We start from the raw sequence: 17,876 nt of genomic DNA, 5'->3' as shown, positions 1-17,876 counted from the left end.
GAGAAGGCTCATAAGATATGGAAAATGATCCATGTTTTCTCAAATTTGGCATTCATTACAAAAGATCAAGAAGGTGTTGAGCTTTTTGGAAGAGGAATATTAGTTTTATGGTCAAGGCATGTCATTTGTTTGCTTGGCAGCAGGTTGTTGGCCAACAATTTGGTACTTGATCACAGCCGAAGGCTACTAGGGGGAACAGTGCAAATGCCTTGGGGATGATTTCAAGAACATGCCTGAAGAGATCAAGCATATCTGCTGTCTCATCGGTGTCTGGTTTGAAACCAGACTTTGTAAGGAATTTGCATGGTGGCTCAGTGGTTAGCACTACTGTCTCATAGTGCCAGGGACCTGGGTTCAATTGCACCCTCAAGTGACTGTCAGTGTGGAGTTTGCACATTCTCCTAATGTCTGCATGGGTTTTCTCAGGGTGTTCTGGTTTCCTTCCAAAGTGCAAAGATGTGCAGGTTTAGGTGATTAGCCATGGAAAATGCAGGGTTACAGGGATAGGGTCGGGGTGGATCTGGATATGATGCTCGTTGGTTTTGCGTGAACCTGATGGGCTGAATAGCCTGGTTCCACACTGTAGGGATTCTATGATTCTCTGGAAACATGCAGGATAAAGCTGAGGCATTGGAAAAAGTGCATGGCCCTTCAAACATTTTCTCTGATTCATCAAGTACCACCTGTCCACATTTACAAATTAAGTTACTCTGCCAAGATATGCTTTTTTTCACAAACTTAATACAATTTTTTATATGCTGATGCTGAATGATAAATTTTAATGTAATAAGTATTTCCTCGTTCATTGTTTTGTAGCTTTCCGAAGAGGAGAAGATTCAACGATATAGTGTCCTTTCTGAGTTATATGACCTGATAGGTTTTCATCGTAAAGCTGCCTTCTTCAAGCGTGTAGCAGCAATGCAATGTGTGACACCATCAATCGCTGACCCGGGGTGGAGAGCTTGTTATAAACTGCTGTTGGAGACGTTACCTGGATATAGCTTGTCATTGGATCCCCAAGACTTCAAAGGTAAAATTTCATTTTTTTCCATCTCTTAAGCTTGAATAAAGCTTATGCATCTTAAATTCTAGTTCATAATCAACGTTATTCCACTTCAAACATTCTTTTCCTGTAAGTGCCAGAATTGAATGTTGATATTTTGCGTTTGATCTGATTGGGATCTTTCTCATTCCAAACTGGAAAGCTGTTCAGTCAGTAATGTTCATGTATTGCTGGCCAGATTTTTTTTTTAAATCACCCTGCCAATGACCAGACTTGGGATGTTGACTAAAACATGACGTTTTGTTCGCAGTGATCACCATTTCAATTTTTGGTCATAGAAATAAAAGGTCTGCTTCTCGAACTGAAGATATTTGCACCTTTTTTGGCTTGTTCTATCAAATCAAGGCCTCGAGGAAAATGTTAAGAGCAGCCAAAGGTTGAGATCAGCCAACCTCACTCCATGTTGGAACTTCCATGTCAACAGGGAGTTCTGTTAGAGTGGTCCAATTGAAAGGTACTGGACATACTTAGCTGTGCATGCAGCAGACTGCAAATCAAAATATTTATTTTCTTAAAACTTTACTGTCATTGTTGATTACGTGTTGCAGTGAAATGAGCATTGTTGTGATCTGAGACCAAATAGCCATATTGTAACAAAAATTTGGCAAGGCACAAGGGTGTTTTTTTGGTTCAAAGTAGATACAGTGCAAGGTCCAGGGGATTTCAGTAAGAGAATGAAGCCACATGGCTTTGCGCAAACAACAATTGGGCCTCCTGTTTTTAGAGTAGTGGCTGCTGCCCCAGCCCCACTTTTCCTATAGGCCTCATTATTTATATTAAGTGATTTTATATTAAGTGAGGTTTTGTTGGAATGCAAATAAGATGTTATAGGAGAACTACCTGTAATGTACAACTCCCAACACCACAAGTTCTAATTGTGGCCAAAAGTGTGGTAGTTCTTTCAGTGCTGTTTGGAAATCCGAGTAAATCCTCTCTTGGTTTACTTTTAACTGTCCTACTTATATCTTCAAAATAATCTATTTAATTCATCAGGCATAATTTGCCTTTCATGAAACCAAGTTGACTGTTTGATTATTTTACATATTCCTAAATGCTCTGCTATTGCACTTTCTGTAATAAACTCCAACATTGTATCAATGATAGATGTTAAGCTGACTGGACTATAGTTTCCTCTTTTTTTTTTTGGTCTCCTTCCTTTACTGAATGAAGATGCTATGTGGACAGTTTTTCCAGTTCTCTGGAACTCTTCTAGAATGTAAGAATTCTTGAACGATTAATGCCATTGGTTACACTAGTCATTATATTTATTTCCTCACCTGAACCGTTCAATTACTTAGTTCCTTGGGAATGCTATTGATGTCTTCTGTCGTCAAGGCTGACACAATGTATATATTCAACTTCTTTCCTGGTTTTCCATTTTTATATTTCTCCTGTTCTCGAACACCCCAAGATGCATGTCAAATAAAAAAAACAAAGTACACCCTATAGATATCCCCACAATAGCCCCCACCCATTATTGACTTGGTATGTACGATATCTTAGGTTTATAAAGGATTACAGTACTTTATTTCTGCCAATCTAGATTTGAAACTCCCTTTTAAGAGCCATTCTGTTATGTCCTGCCTCAATGGTTGCTTGCTTTTCTTTGCTGGATCCATGCCTACCAAACTTGAAGATTACGGTCCTTTACTTACCTATAGGTAGAATTATGACTTTTTACTGACAGCTTAATCTTTTTCCTTCAGCTTTAATCTTATCCAGTTGCATCAAGCAATACTGCCTATAAGCTTTTCAACCCTCACTCTCAGCTGTGCTGATTGTTAATAGCATGTGATATCTGCTGAGCCCAATCAATTCCCAGAATCTTTGTGGAGCTTTGATCCGAAAGCTAGCTGTCTACTAACTCCTTAAATATTATCTTGAGTTCTGTCAGTACAGAGATATACAACTACTCTTGACTTCGCCCAGAGTCCCCTGAATAGATCTCATGTGGTTCAACTGCATTTTCAGCAGTATTGAGGGAAGCAGAGCTGTCTTTCATTGACTTCTACACTGCCTGGGACCTTTTGAATTCTGTTGACCTTTGATTTATCACCTCGGATTGTTTGAAACCCTTGCAACTTGTTCCTTCCTATTTTTGGGCATAATTGCAGGTAACCCATATTTTGGAACATCCAACTGTAACATCCCCTTGGAGCTGAGTGTGCCGTGCATGTGAAGTTCTCAGACTGCTGGCTTCTATTGTAAAGCAAAGATTACAAACAAAAATGAAAACAAAGAATTTGGTACACTGTTATCACAACTCAGCTGAAATCAGTATGCCGATAATTATACCTCACTGTTCCACAAGTTGCCACCAAAAAGTATAACTATGTAAAAATTCCACTGAGACCACTACAATTTGACTTGCCTGACTATCTGAAGCAGCACAAAACAGATCAAACCAGGTTCCTTTTGTAGCATTGTGAATTACTGTACTTGTTGGAGAACACATTTCTTTCCATTGTTTTTGTAAAAATTAAGATTCCCAATTAATTCAGCTTCAACTACACCCCTTCAATATCCCCAAACAAATGGATTCTTAATTGTAATTAAAGCAGACAAAAGACAAATAGTTTAGAAAAGAATATAGATAGAACAAACAAAGTTTTGAAGAGCAAAAGTCCAGACCTCAATTGGAAAGTGCTTTTTCCCCTCAAAGTTCTTTTTGCATTGGTCAAACGTAGTGTCAAAAGTCTATCGTGAAGGATGCCCCTCCAATTTGATCAAGTGAACTCTTTTTTTTCTTGTCAGAATTCTTTCTCTTAAACTTTTTGGGGTTTTCTCTCTTCACCACAGAGAGAGGACGACAGAGGACACTGCAGGCTCAATGTTTTCAAGTGTCTACTGCACTCAACATGTTTTTAAATCTTGATCAAAGGCTTGTTAACAGGCAGAATTGCCTTAACTTGAAAGCTTTTTCCCCTACTATTCATTCTTAATCTCTTCCTCTTTTTGCGTCCAAAAAAAAGCACTGTATTGGACAGCTCAACGATATTTAACACTTTTTTAAGTTACAGAATTTTTAAAATTCATTTTATAGCTGTCCAAATTCCAGTTCAGCTTTGTAGTCCCTAAATATGAAATCTATGATCTTTTATTCTGATGTAAGCAGCTGATGAATTTGAGAAAATTTAGCATAATCTACAATTTAGATTGTATTGCTGACCAGATATTATCTATCAGTTAACAATTTCTTCTTCACCTTTTGATTATGTTTCTGTACCACCAACTGTGTTGTTTGCCTTTTGTGACATTTGCCATTTGACATGTGACAGTTTTTACCCACTGTGGAGTAATGCTGTTGTTAGCTCCTACTCCTGCACACAGCTGGCTTAGATCTAATTGCCTTAACTTAATGCGACCTGTATGATTGTAATGTATGATAGTGATTCAACCTAGCTATAGATAATCTACTTTTATATTTTAAAAAAGTTTCTGTATTGAATATAGTTTCTTATATTTATTCAGATTTGGTTTTGTCAAGGTTGCACACCATTATTGGCATGCCTGCTTTTATTTTAATAAATATTTTTATTTAAAAGAAATTTTAGGTTTTTTACAAAATTACAAAACCAATACAAAATAGTATGACAACTTTATAATATAGTAGCAACAATAGAAAACAAACTGCTACTCTCCTCCACAGACTACAGAAACACAAAAAAAGCAGGAAAAAGTAGTAAAATCTACAGTTAAATAACCAAGGAGAAGGAAAATAAATAAATAAACAGATGAAATAAAATTAAACCAAGTTATAACAAGGTAAATGAAATGATATTCAATTAAATTACTTCGCTTAGCACAATCTCATCACAGCTCCCCACCACTGGGAGCAATAGCAAGTAGACCTGTATTTGTTTGGGATTCTTCCTCCCAGGGGCCCCCAAACCGACAGACATGGTCCTCACGGCTAAACAAAGGCCCTGAATGATATAGCTGATTATATCTACATCAATATAATTCAGAAAGGGCCGCCATGTTCTGTAAAACAATTCTGTTTTCGGTGCACCATATTCGTAAGGAAGTCCAGAGGATTGTGTTCCATGACTACACCAACTTGGGAGTCTTGGGGGATTCTCTGACACTCAGCTCATTAGAATTACCAAAAAGAATATTAAACCAATTTCTTTCCATGTGCATCCAGGGAGGGAAGATTTGGGAGACCCAAAAGGTGGGATACCAGATCCAAGTTAACCTCCGTTTCCAAAACCTTAACCAAAACACTCGCTATGTCATCCTAACACCTGTGGATCTTGTGGCATGACCACAAGCAGTGAGTAAGAGTACCAATCTCCATTTTGCACTTGGGGCGCACTGGGGACATTCCTGTCTTGAATTTCGCATGCTGTTCTGGTGCCAGGTGAGCCCTATGGAGTACCTTCAGTTGAATAGCCTGGGTCCTATTGCAAATAGAGATCTTCCTAACATTTTCCTAGATATCCTCCCACATCTGAGGAGATTTCCACCCCTAACTCTCGAGCCCAGGTTTTATGTCGCCTTTCAATGTCCTTCAAAACATTGCTACCTAACAGGTGATAGAGAGTGCTACTTGAGAGAACGCCCATCGATCGGAGCGCACTCCTCTGTGTCCAATTTGTAAGGATTAACCATCAATGTAGTCTCTTTATTTTACTTTTTACAAAGTCCCTAACCTGAAAGTAATGAAAAAGATCCTTCCTAGATAACTCGAACTTCAGACTCAGCTGTTTCGAAGGACATCATGACCTCCCGCCAAATTGATGTCCTAAACAGGAGATTCCTCTGGACTCCCAGAGCTTAAAACCAGAGTCCATCGAACCCGGCTGGAATCCCGAAATTCCTACAATGGGTGTGAAAGGGGAAGTCTTTTTTTTGTAAATTGCCCTCACCCTGCCGCATCCATGCTTTCACTGTAAAAACCCTAAACACAGTTATCCATAGCAGTTCTCATCCTGGCCATAAACAACAAATTAATGAGGATGGGGGGGCATTTTGTCTGGGAGGCCTCATTGTCTAGGCAAATTGATCATGGATCATGACAAGCCCATTCAGCCACATAGGATAACAAGGAGCTCAATTGGTACTACTTAAAATCCGGAAGAGCTAGACACCCCCCCCACCCCTCCCAACGGAAGCTGCAATTTATCCAGCTTAATAAGAGGCCGCTGAAGATGCCAAATTAAAGATCCAAACCAGCTGTAAAGCCTGCGCAGTGTTTGTCTTGGCAGCATCAAAGGGAGCATTCTCATATGATATAATAAGCGAGGAAGAATATTCATCTTAACGAGATGATATCCTGCCCAACCAAAATATCGGAAGATCTTCCCAATGCTGAAAGTCCTGCCTGATTTTCTATCGCAACTGCTCCTAATTGGCTTTATATAATTGATCGCAAACTGGGATAATAAAAATGCCTAAATACAGAAAACCTCCCTGTGACCACCGGTAGGGGAAATGCGTTCCATCCCCAAAGTTGGATATACTAGTAAGACCCCCCACAGGCATGAAATTAATTTTGTACCCTGACAAGAAACCAAATATATTAATCACTTGTATTAAGCAGGGCACAGATGTCATTGGATCGGTTAAAAAGAGAAGGACATAATTTGCATAGAGGATAACTTTATGCCTGCCTGACCCTACCTCCAGGGCAGTTATATTGGGATCCGTCTTAGATTTAGATTACTTAGATTTAGATTACTTACAGTGTGGAAACAGGCCCTTCGGCCCAACAAGTCCACACCGACCCACCGAAGCGCAACCCACCCATTTCCCTACATTTACCCCTTTACCTAACACTACGGGCAATTTAGCATGGCCAATTCACCTGACCTGCACATTTTTGGACTGTGGGAGGAAACCGGAGCACCCGGAGGAAACCCATGCAGACACAGGGAGAACGTGCAAACTCCACACAGTCAGTCGTCTGAATGGCTTCCATCAGCGGTTTGATCACCAATGTAAATAGCAGTGGCTAGAGAGGGCACCCTTGCCGGCAGCCCCTGCGGACACTAAAGCTATCTGATCTTATACTGTTAGTGAGCACCGCTGCTTTCAGATCACTATACAGTACTGCCACCCATTTGGTAAAAGCCTCCCCAAGACCAAACCGTTCAATGACATAAAAGAGGAACGACCCTCCACCCGATCAAATGCTTTCTCTGCATCCAGGGAGACTATCAAACCTGGGATCACTCTTTGCTGACATATTTGGACCATATTTAATACTCTTCTAATATTTTTAGTGGACCTATGACCCTTACTCAAACCCGTCTAGTCCTCCTTTTACAATAAAAAGCAATAACTTCTCCAACCTTAATGCTAGCATTTTCGACAGGGTTTTAAAATCCACATTGAATAATGATGTGGGCCTGTACAAAGTGCAATCTTCTGGGCCTTTTCCCTTCTTCAGGATAAGAGAAATATTTGCTTCTCTCAAAGATGATGGGAGGCAGCCCTGACTGAATGAGTAATTGTACATATCCAAGAGTGGCCTGGCCAGCTTGTCTATAAACTCTTTATGAAGCGTACTTTGAAATCCATCTGGTCCAGGCGCTTTACAACTCTGGAGCAGCCTCACCGCCTCTTGCACTTCCTGAATTGTCAGGGGGGTACTCAAAAAGGACACCTGCTCTGATGCTACACCCAATAGGCCCAAGGCCTAAAAGGACTCCATCTTCATCTTTCTATCCTCACAGCCCTCCGACTGATACAGCTTAAAAAAAAGCTTTCTAAATTCTCCATTGCAAGTAAGAGTACTAGTACTCTCTCTGATGGAAATAGTAGATTGGGGGGCATTCTTCTTTCTGGCCAAGTATTCTAGATATCTACCCGGTTTATCACCATACTCAAGTAGTCTCTGGGTTGCAAAAGAGATTTCCCTCTTTGCTGTTTGGGTAAGTGCAGCTTTCAAAGTAGCCCTAAGGGTTGTAATCCTCTGTAATTTAGGTATAGACTGTCTATCAAAATATGCTAACTCAGCCGCCTTCAGGCGAGCCTCGAGCAAATGTTGCTGTTCTCCCCTCTGTTGTTTCCGGGTTGCAGGGTAAGAAATAATTAAACCCAGTGCATAGGCCTTGGCAGTCTCCCATAGCACTGATGGGTTGTTGGCCATGCCTGAATTGATATCAGAAAATTTTAAACTGCTGCAAAAAATATTCTAAATTTGCGACCTTTCAGGAAAAAAGGGTCCATGCGCCAGTGCCAGAACCCACCCACCAGCTCAGGCCTTGACCTCCATATTCACTGCAGCATGATCAGAGACAGCTATATTCCCTATTCTGCAGGACAGTACCGAGTTCAAAAAGGCCGATGGGACCAAAAAAAAAGCCAATTCTGGTATAGCACTTAAGTGGATTAGAAAAAAGGTAAAATCCCTCCTTTCAGGGTGAAGGCATCTCCATACATCCACCAATCCCAACTCCTTCAAGTCCACCAACTATCTGGGTTGCGGAGACATACTTGCAAGAGCCCTAAGCATCCTGCCCAACTCGGGATCAATAGTGATTAAAGTCTCTGCCTTTAGTTGTTTGACTCGCCCCAAGGGCCATCAATCTAGAGAGCGCATCAGTTATGAATTTAAAGGGATATGCTGGTGGGCAATATACATTCAGAATTTCGTATTCCTCTCCATGTGTTAAAGCTTTAAGTATTATGAAACGCCCAGACTCGGGCTTAATTTGGCCTAGCATTTGAAACAGGAGGCTCTTTGGAAGAGAATAGCCACTCCTCTGCTTTTCGAGTTAAAAGATGAGAAAAGCACCTGGCCGAATTCTCCCTGTTGCAGCTTCAAATGCTCCTTATCCGGCAAGTGTGTTTCTTGTTACAAGGCTACATCCACCCTCTCTTTTCTAAGGCTTGACAGTATTTTTTTATTCTTTTGATTGGTGAATGACTCCCCTTAACATTCCTGGCGCATCATTTAAGTGAATGGCTAGCCATGATTGTCAAAGCAGTCTGAGACCCCTGCGCTGCCCCCACCCACCCAAAGGAAGAACCCCTTTCATAGCGCCGAGTTCAAACTATGAACATAGAACATTACAGTGCAGTACAGGCCCTTCGGCCTTCGATGATGTGCCAACCTGTGGAACCAATCCAAAGCCCATCTAACCTACGCTATTCCATCCTCATCCATATGCCTATCCAATGACCATTTATATAACATGTTTTGGAGTTTATAACAAACTAATAGCTGAGCAAATTTTGCATCTGCATGTGAATTCTCTCATAGAGACATCTCTGAGAATAGAAACAATTATATGACTGACTTTTCTTTCTAATTTTTTTGAATACTTTTGAAAATTTTTAAATATGATGTACTCTAACTTCAAAATCTTTCTACATATACAAATTCCTCTCAATACTGCTAATGGCAAAGGGGTGGCGAGCTCAGTTGGCTAGAGCATGTGGTTCAGAATAACACCAAATCATGGGTTTGATTCACACTCTAGTTGACGTAGGTTTGGGATCTGCTTCCATGCAAGGCCTGAGGCATACAGTCACGGTATTACCTCAGGATCAACTATCACCAGACAATGAGGCAAAGGAACAGATTGGACGGATTAATAAATGAGGACTTAGAACTTACGTTGGTAGTAGAGATGAAGCAAAAAAAATGCACAAGGTGGGAACTAAATGCAAAAGGATCATTCATGAGAGTTAGCAAAAAGAAAAAGGTACATGTGTAGGAGCATAAAGCTTTGTAATTTCACTCTCAGCATGTGGACAATATTGGTTATGCCTGCATTTATAATCCTTACATAACGTGATGGTATGCCATATTCTTAAACTGCTGCAGCTCATCTGGCGAAAGCACTGTCAGAATGAAAGTCTTGTTACAGAGGAGTTGGAGCCAGCAGCCTGTGGACAAATGGAGCTTTGGTTTGCAAGAAGTATCTGATTTGTCTGTGATCTAGGGACCAAGTATCAATGACAAAAATCTTCTGCTTGCCAGTAATTATACGATTGGCTCCCTTGGAGCTGAACAGATAGGGGTTGTGAATGTATTGAAGAAGCCATTGGGCTCCTTTTTCCTCTGCAGAAAAATAGACGCCTCATGCCTGAAGAAAGCCAGCTTATTTTTCCCTCAGCAAATACTGCAAGCTGTGGCTCTTAACCACTAAGCTCGAGGTTTTGTAAGTGTCAATAGCTACCTTGTACCTTCCACAATGAAAGAAAGTGTCTGAAGAAGCAGTATCAAGCAGCAGCAAGTCCTGACAAACAAAAGGGACCATCTCAGTGAACCCTGTAACAGGGGCTATGTACCTTCATAGCTTTTACCTCCAAGCACCACACCTATTTTTCTTCCTGTGTGTGTGTGTGTGTGTGTGTGTGTGTGTGTGTGTGTGAGAAAATTATAAGAGATTAGAGTTTTAACAAGGAAAGTTAAATATCAATGGTTCACACTGTTTATCAACACCAAGTTTTATTTATTTGTATTAATAGCAATACTTGGTAATTCAGAAACCTGGTCTGTGCTTTCTGTCAACATGGGCCTAAAAGACAGATAAACTAGGTAATTCTGTAAACTTTTGAAAATTTTTCGCATTTGTTGAAACTTGGGAAATAGCAGGGTTTAACAGCCAGTGCACTACCCCAGTGAGGTGTAACAATGGTCAGACTACATATAATTTACTACAAACAAAACTCATGGAACAAAAAGATCAATTGGCATGGTGCCATTAAGTAAATTGCCAAATCTTATTTCCCTCAGTCTCTCACTTGTGAACGAGTGCACATTCTCATCAACCCTCACTTGAACAGTACATAAGTTTAAAAATGCAACCTCCAAAACTACTAAATCAAAACTTCTAACAACTATTTCTACAACATAACAGCATAAAACATAATTGAAAGAAGACTTTCCCCCTTGTCCACCGGGGGTGCTCATACCACCCATTAATCCCACCATGATCAAGCCATGCCCCCGCCCCGGACACCACAAAGTAAAGAAAAAAAACAATATCTTACGACAAAGTTAAAAGTGGGCACCCGACTCATCCCTTCTATACCGTAATCCTAGGCACTCCTCATAGAACAACAACAACAACAAAAACCTCTTCCCCACTCTCTTTCCCCCCCCCCCCCCACCCAGAGTCCAAACAAAGGATGACTGGGAGGGGGAAAAGAGAAGAAAGAACAAAAAAGGGGAAAGGAGATAATTATGACCCTGACACATTAAAAGGAAGACCAAGATTACCCTCCCTCCTCCCACCCGCGACAACCAGGTAAACCAGGCACATTATAGAAAAAAAGGGGTGGAATTGAATAGTTGTCCATATAATTCTGGCCAGTCGATATATTTTAGAGCATCCAAGAAGTCCGTTGCCTTTTCCAGTGAATCAAAGTTGAACACAGACCCTCTGTGGCTGAAACGCAGTGTTGCTGGATATCTAATGGCATACTGGATATTCAGGTCCTTCAGTCACCTTTTTACCTCATCAAAGGCCGCCTCCTTGTGAATCACGAGGGAAAAGTCCTGAAAAAACTGATTCGTGATCCTTTATACACCACAGCCTGGGGATCCTTCCCCAGTGCTCTAGAGTTTTCCAGCATCATTTGTTTGTCTCTATAACGCTGAAGTCACACTAGGACTGGGCGGGGGCACTGGTCCGATCCGGGCCTGCACATTGCAACCAGGTGAGCCCGCTCGACCCCCACCTGGCATATCTCAACTTCCAGCCTTGGAAACTGGAACCCATTGCTCCAGAAAGCTGACAAGATGGCCGCCTTCCTGCTGTTCGGGAAGCCCCAGCAACTGAATGTTCTCCTGTTCCCCAACGGCCTAGCTCGATGTTCCAGGGCCTGAACCTGACCCCCTGAGGATTCAGCCGTGATCTCTGAAGCCGCGGTCTGTTCTCCATCCCCCTGACAACCTGCTCAGGACATTTGATCTCTAGGTCATGCCTCTGCAGCATGACTGAGGTTGATTCCAGCCTGGCCTAGGTCTCCTCCAACGAGTTGATCTTCTCTGAGTTTTGCGAACTCGGAGATCAGGCTCTGCAGGTGAGTCCTCTGGGGTGGCTGTGGAGGCCAATGTCACAGCCATGGGTGTGACCATTGCTGCGGGGCAGGGGGTCCCTGCCTGATGCGAGCCCTGTGCTCCTTTTCCCTTTAGTCATCTTTAAAACTAGCACCAGTTCTGAACAGTAAGGTGCAATTGGTTCCAGGGGTCAGGAAATAGCTATTTTAACAAATTGGACAGTGAAGGGAGGGTGAGTGCCCCACTTTGTCTGGGCTCTGGTTCAGAGCTCAGCAAAGCAGACCTACCTGGGTCGCCGCCATCTTGAATCCCCTGGCATGCCTGCTTAAGTGCCTTTGACATCCTAGCTATTCCCCAGCACTGTTTGGTTGCTGACTTAGTTTTGTGTATCCCATTGTTTGCTGGAATTCCATTTTGATCATGCAATCCAGCCACTTTACAAAACAAACCCAAATGCAATGAGTTATTTTTGAGAAGGGGTATATTTAGTTATGTCTGTTGTCTTCATACTTGCTGTCAGTGCTTAACAATTTCCTCTGCATATCTCTTCCATTTTAAAAAATATATCATTTGATATTTGAACTCTGATTATGATCATGAAATCAATGTGTGTCAATTTTGGTCCTCTGTGGTACAGTTATTCTGATAGTAATTCCAAATTAATATTGCAGGAACTCACAAAGGCTGGCCAGCATTGCAAATGCGCTTACTCCACGAACTTGTTTATGCTTCAAGACGAATGGGAAATCCTGCTCTTGCAGTTCGCCATCTGTCTTTCTTGCTTCAAACCATGCTTGATTACCTCTCCGATCAAGGTAGTTATACGGTTATATGGAACATAGTTATTTTATATCAGTGTTAGTCTTGACACAAACTATCTTGTGGCTGATTTGACTACACTTGAAATCTCTAGACACATTACCAGAGTCATAGTGATAGAGACCATTTGGTCCAACATGTCCATGCTGACCAGAAAACCCAAACATCTAGTCCCATTTGCCAGCATTTGGCCCATAAACTCTAAACCCTACCAATTCATGTTGTAATTGGACCAGCATCCATCACTTCCTCTGGCAGCGCATTCCGTATATACATGGGAAAAAGTTGCCTCTTTGGTCCCTTTTAAATCTTTCCCCTCTCACCTTAAACCTATACCACTTGTGTTAGATACTCAATCCCCCCCCCCCCCCCCCAAAAGTGGGAAAAGAACTTGTGTAATTCATCCTATCCATGCCTCTCTCAATTTTACAAACCTTTATAAAGGTCACCCCTCAGCCTCCGAAGTTCCAGGGAAAATAGCCCCAGCCTATTTAGCCTTTCCTTATACCTCAACCACTCCAATTTTGGTAACATAAGTCTTTCTGAACCCTTTCAAGTTTCACAACATTCTTCCTATGGCAGGGAGATAAGAATTGCAGTATTCCAATAGTGGGTTAACCAATGTCCTGTACAGCCACAAAATGATCTTCTAACTCCTATAAGCATACCAAACGCCGCCTTCACTATCCTATCTACCCGCGACTCCACTTTGAAGGAACTATGAACCTGCACTCCAAGGTCTCTTTGGTCAGCCACTCTCCCCAGGACCTTACCATTAAGTGCATAAGTCCTGCTCTGATTTGCCTACCCAAAATGCAGCACCTCACATCGATCCAGATTAAATTCCTGCCACTCCTTGGGCCATTGGTCTAGAAGAGTTAGCTGCAGCCCATATCTTATAACAAGTTTAGCTTGATAGATTAATTTTTTTAAGGCTGGTCTGTTTCTGAACCTCGAGGGGTCATTTACATTAAACTGGATGATATGGTGGTCAATATATTGTCGAACGTATCGACTCTATTTAACTCAAAGAAAGCTTGCTAACTGTTTTCATGACATTTAACAAACCTGAAATTGTCTGCTGATTGTTGGAATTGTTTCTGTTTGCAAAAAAAAATTGAAAGCCAGTATCAGCTCTTAGAATGACATTAAATGAAAGAAATAAAACATTGGGTTCTCAAAAAGGATAATTTAAGATTAGTCATTTATTGTGTTCCTTACAGTTTTGCAATACAAATCCTTATGTCTTTTGTGTGTTGATAATTAGATAATTGTTATCTTATTTTTCTTGGATAAGAGACTAAATTTATATTTATTCTATGTAAGTAGTTTTAAGAAGTAACTAGGTTGAAGAGAAGAGGGAAAGAAAAATACATTGTATTGTTCATCTGTAATATACTGTAACCTTTGTCTGCAGATAATTCTCGATCTGTTGAGTGTTTATAATGTGTCTTGTTTTTGTATAGCATTTCCAGTAATTCCAAGTTTTTTCCCCGATTTATGATGAGTGAAAATAATGGATATGGGGCTAGAGCACTGGGAAAGAAATGTAGAAGAATATTAGAGCTAATGGAGAAAGAATTGGAGGACAAAATAGATTTGAGGAATCTAGAAAATCAGGAATGTAAGTTAGTTTCGGAAGCAGATCATTTCCTCTAATTTCGGAATTGCATCTGTGGAGTGGAAGGGACTAACGTATTTTATTACATTATTGGCCAAAGAAGATTGGGCAATGAGAGCTGAGTAAATCTGTTGCAGATCAGTGCGGGGTGGGGGGAGGGGGTAGTGGTGGAGGGGGCATGGGGTTGGGGGGGGAGGTGGTTTGTGGAGCAGTGTTCAAAACAGAATTCTAAGAGTACAAGTCTAACGTGTTCCCTTTTGGGTGAAATGTCAAGCAACAAGTCCAGCGAGTTGTGGATATCTGGAAATATTCTGGACTAGATAAAAATATGAGGGGCAGCTTTTAAAAGGCTCAAAGAGAGCAAATCAGTGGTGACCTGAACGGAATTTAGAAAGTGCAGGGGAGAACTTGAGCAAATAGGAGAGCAAAGAGGGAACATGAAAAACAATAATGGTTAAGATTGGAGACAATCCCAGGATATTCAGCACGTATAAACAAGGAAAAAGAAGGACCCATTAGGGACCAAGGGGACAATCTGTACGAGGAACCAGCGGACACCCTAAACATTAGTTTTTGGTGTTTAAAAGAGTACTTCAGATCTGTCTGCACTTTGGGGAAGGAGGATGTCAGGATGAAATTTGGGAAGAGGGGCCAAGATGTTCTTTGAGCAGATTGACACAGTGAGTGAAGAGATATTTGAGGTTTGGCAGTCTTAAAAGTGGACACATCCCCAACTCTAGGTGAGTTGCATCCCAGGTTTCTTTGGGAGGCGAGGGAGGAAATTGGAAAGGTTATGACCCAACTTTTTAATTCCTAATGTGGATTAATTTTTCCAAGGAAGGTGGTAGAGACAAAGTTTTTTTTTAATTCACTCATGGGATGTGGGTGATGTTGGGTGCCTAGCACTTATTGCCTTCTCTAGTTGACTTTGAGAAGGTAATGGTGAATTGCTGCAGTGCATGTATTGTAGGTTGACCCACAATGTCCTTTGAGATGAAATTCCAGGATTTTGACCTGCGCACAGTGATATATTTCTAAGTCAGGTGGTGATTGACTTGGAGGGGAGCTACTGGGTGGTGGTAAGTAGGTAACATGTAGGACAGATAAAGACGAAGTAGTAGATATAACATAAATTTCCAAAAAATATTTGATAAGGAACCGCCATGTTCAGCTACTTAATAAGTTAAGAGTCTGTGGTATTAGGTTACTATATTAGCATGGATATAAGATTGGCAAACTGATAGGCAGGGAGTTGGGATAAGGGGGGCATTTTCAGGTTGGCAACCTGTGGCTAGTGAAGTTCCACAAGAATAAGTGTTCAAACCACAATTATTTGTAACACACGTCAATTACTTGAATGAAGGAAGTGAACATGCTACACGTTTGCAAATGACATAAAAATAGGTGGGAATGCAAGTAGTGAAAATGGCAGTGTATGAGGAAAAGGTCAGGTTGAGCGAGTGTAATTACAGATAAGACTGTTAGACTAGAGACGTCTAATGGAGAGAATTATCCTCCATTTAGAGCTGCAGTGTTTGATCAGGGATAGTCAGCATGATTTTGTTACAGGGAGGTCCTACTAAGCAAAAGTAATATAGTTTTTCACAGAGGCAGCCAAGTGTGTCGACTAAGGTAGTGCAGTTGATCAAGTTTGTGGCTTTCAGCAAAACCTTTGACATGGTCCCACGTGGGAGACCTGTAAAGAAGATTAGATTAGATTACTTAGTGTGGGAACAGGCCCTTCGGCCCAACAAGTCCACACCGACCCACCGAAGCACAACCCACCCAGACTCATTCCCCTACATTTACCCCTTCACCTAACACTACGGGCAATTTAGCATGGCCATAACCTGCACATTTTTGGATTGTGGGAGGAAACCAGAGCACCCGGAGGAAACCCACGCAGACACGGGGAGAATGTGCAAGACACTGGGAGAACTCCCGAGGCGGGAATTGAACCCGGGTCTCATGTCGCCCATGGTGAAAGCACATGGAATCAATAGTAACTTTATAAGTTGGATCCAAAATTGGCTTAGTGGTAGGAGACAGAGGGTGTTGATAGAAAGCGTTTTGTGTAATTGGGGGCTGTTATACAGAGGCGTACCACAGGGATCAGTGCTGGGTTCCTTATAACACAAAAATTGACTGTGTGGTTGACTGTAAGAAAGTAAGTCTTAGATTATAGAAGTATGGGTTGGACAGATAAACAGTTCAGTGGCAGATCAAGTTAAATGAGAGATAATTAACTTTGGAAGAAGTGATGAGATAAAAGTGTCAATGAATGCGAAGAGGCACAGAGGTATTGGGGTGCTTATCCATAGATCCCTGAAGGCAGCAAGGCAGGATCAATGGTGTGGTTAAGGCAACATATGGCTCATTTGCCTTTATTGGTCATGGCATAGATTATATGAGCAGGAAGATTGTGTTGGAGTTGTACAAAACTTTGGTAGGCCACAGCTAGAGTGCTGTGTGCACTTATAGTCACTGCACTATATAAAGCCTGTCATTGCAGCCGAGGGGTGTAGAAGCGATTTTGGAATGGAGCGGTTTAGCTATGAAGAGTACTGGAAAAGTTTGTTTTCCTTTGAAATACAGAAGGCTGAAGGAGACCTGATTGGCGATGTGTAAGATAATGGGGCATGGACAGGGTGAATCAAAAGCAGCTGTTGGCAATAGTTAGAGTTAATAACAATGGGGCATAGTTCTAAGGTGTAGTACAGGAGGCTTACAGGGGATTTGAGGAATAATGTTTTCATCCAGAGTGTGGTGGGAACGTGGAATGCACTGCCTATTGGGGGTGTTTGAGGTGGGAAACTTCACAATCTTGAAGTACCTGGCTGAACACTTGAAAGGTCGTAACATTCAAAGTTGTGGCCAAGTGCTGGAAAGTGGGACTAGTGTAGATTAAAGTAGTTTTTGTTGGTGTAGACTTGATGGACTGATAAGCCTCTTCTGCACTGTATGATTCTATGAATTAATAAGAATGGTGCATTGTCATCCATTTGGATTGTACTGGAGAGATTGAAGGAAGTTGAGGTCGTCAGTTGTGCAGAAGACTACAAACATATTGAAAAATGAGGAAAGGTAGTTTGTCAATTATGATTTTGATTAAAAAGCACTTCTGCACTGTGATAGAGACAGTAGGCGATTTAGAGGTTTCAAACGTAGAATTCTGGGACAGGTGACATTGGTTTGAGGTGGCAATGTTTTCAACGATTTTGGGATGAAAGACAGATTAAGGATTAGTCTTCAAAATCTGCTCTCCTTTAATTCTAGCCTGTTAAGCAACCCAGCTTTCACTTGCTCCACTGTTGGTGGCCATGCCTTTTGGCAAATGATACCCAAAACTCTGCAATTCATTCCTTAACCCTTCCTGTTTCTTTTCCTATTGTTCCTCATTTAGGGTGATC

General features: G+C 41.4%; 1 protein-coding gene across 6 annotated transcripts in view; it reads left to right on the top strand.

Moving 5' to 3' along the window:
• Positions 1 to 17,876, top strand: part of trappc9 (trafficking protein particle complex subunit 9) — a 663,479-nt gene that overhangs the window by 62,644 nt on the left and 582,959 nt on the right. For all 6 annotated transcript variants that reach the window (XM_087986471.1, XM_087986468.1, XM_087986469.1 and 3 more), the window contains 2 exons: positions 817 to 1,030; positions 12,698 to 12,841. In XM_087986471.1, the coding sequence (XP_087842597.1) occupies positions 817 to 1,030; positions 12,698 to 12,841 (358 nt within the window). The remainder of the gene's footprint in view (positions 1 to 816; positions 1,031 to 12,697; positions 12,842 to 17,876) is intronic.

Source organism: Chiloscyllium plagiosum, unplaced genomic scaffold (assembly GCF_037043375.1).
Source record: "Chiloscyllium plagiosum isolate Xiang-an unplaced genomic scaffold, Cpla_swu_hap1 HiC_scaffold_4, whole genome shotgun sequence".
In the NCBI taxonomy this organism is placed as follows: Eukaryota; Metazoa; Chordata; class Chondrichthyes; order Orectolobiformes; family Hemiscylliidae; genus Chiloscyllium; species Chiloscyllium plagiosum.
The sequence above is the reverse complement of the archived record's forward strand: the minus strand, read 5'-3'. Positions and strand labels throughout refer to the sequence as shown.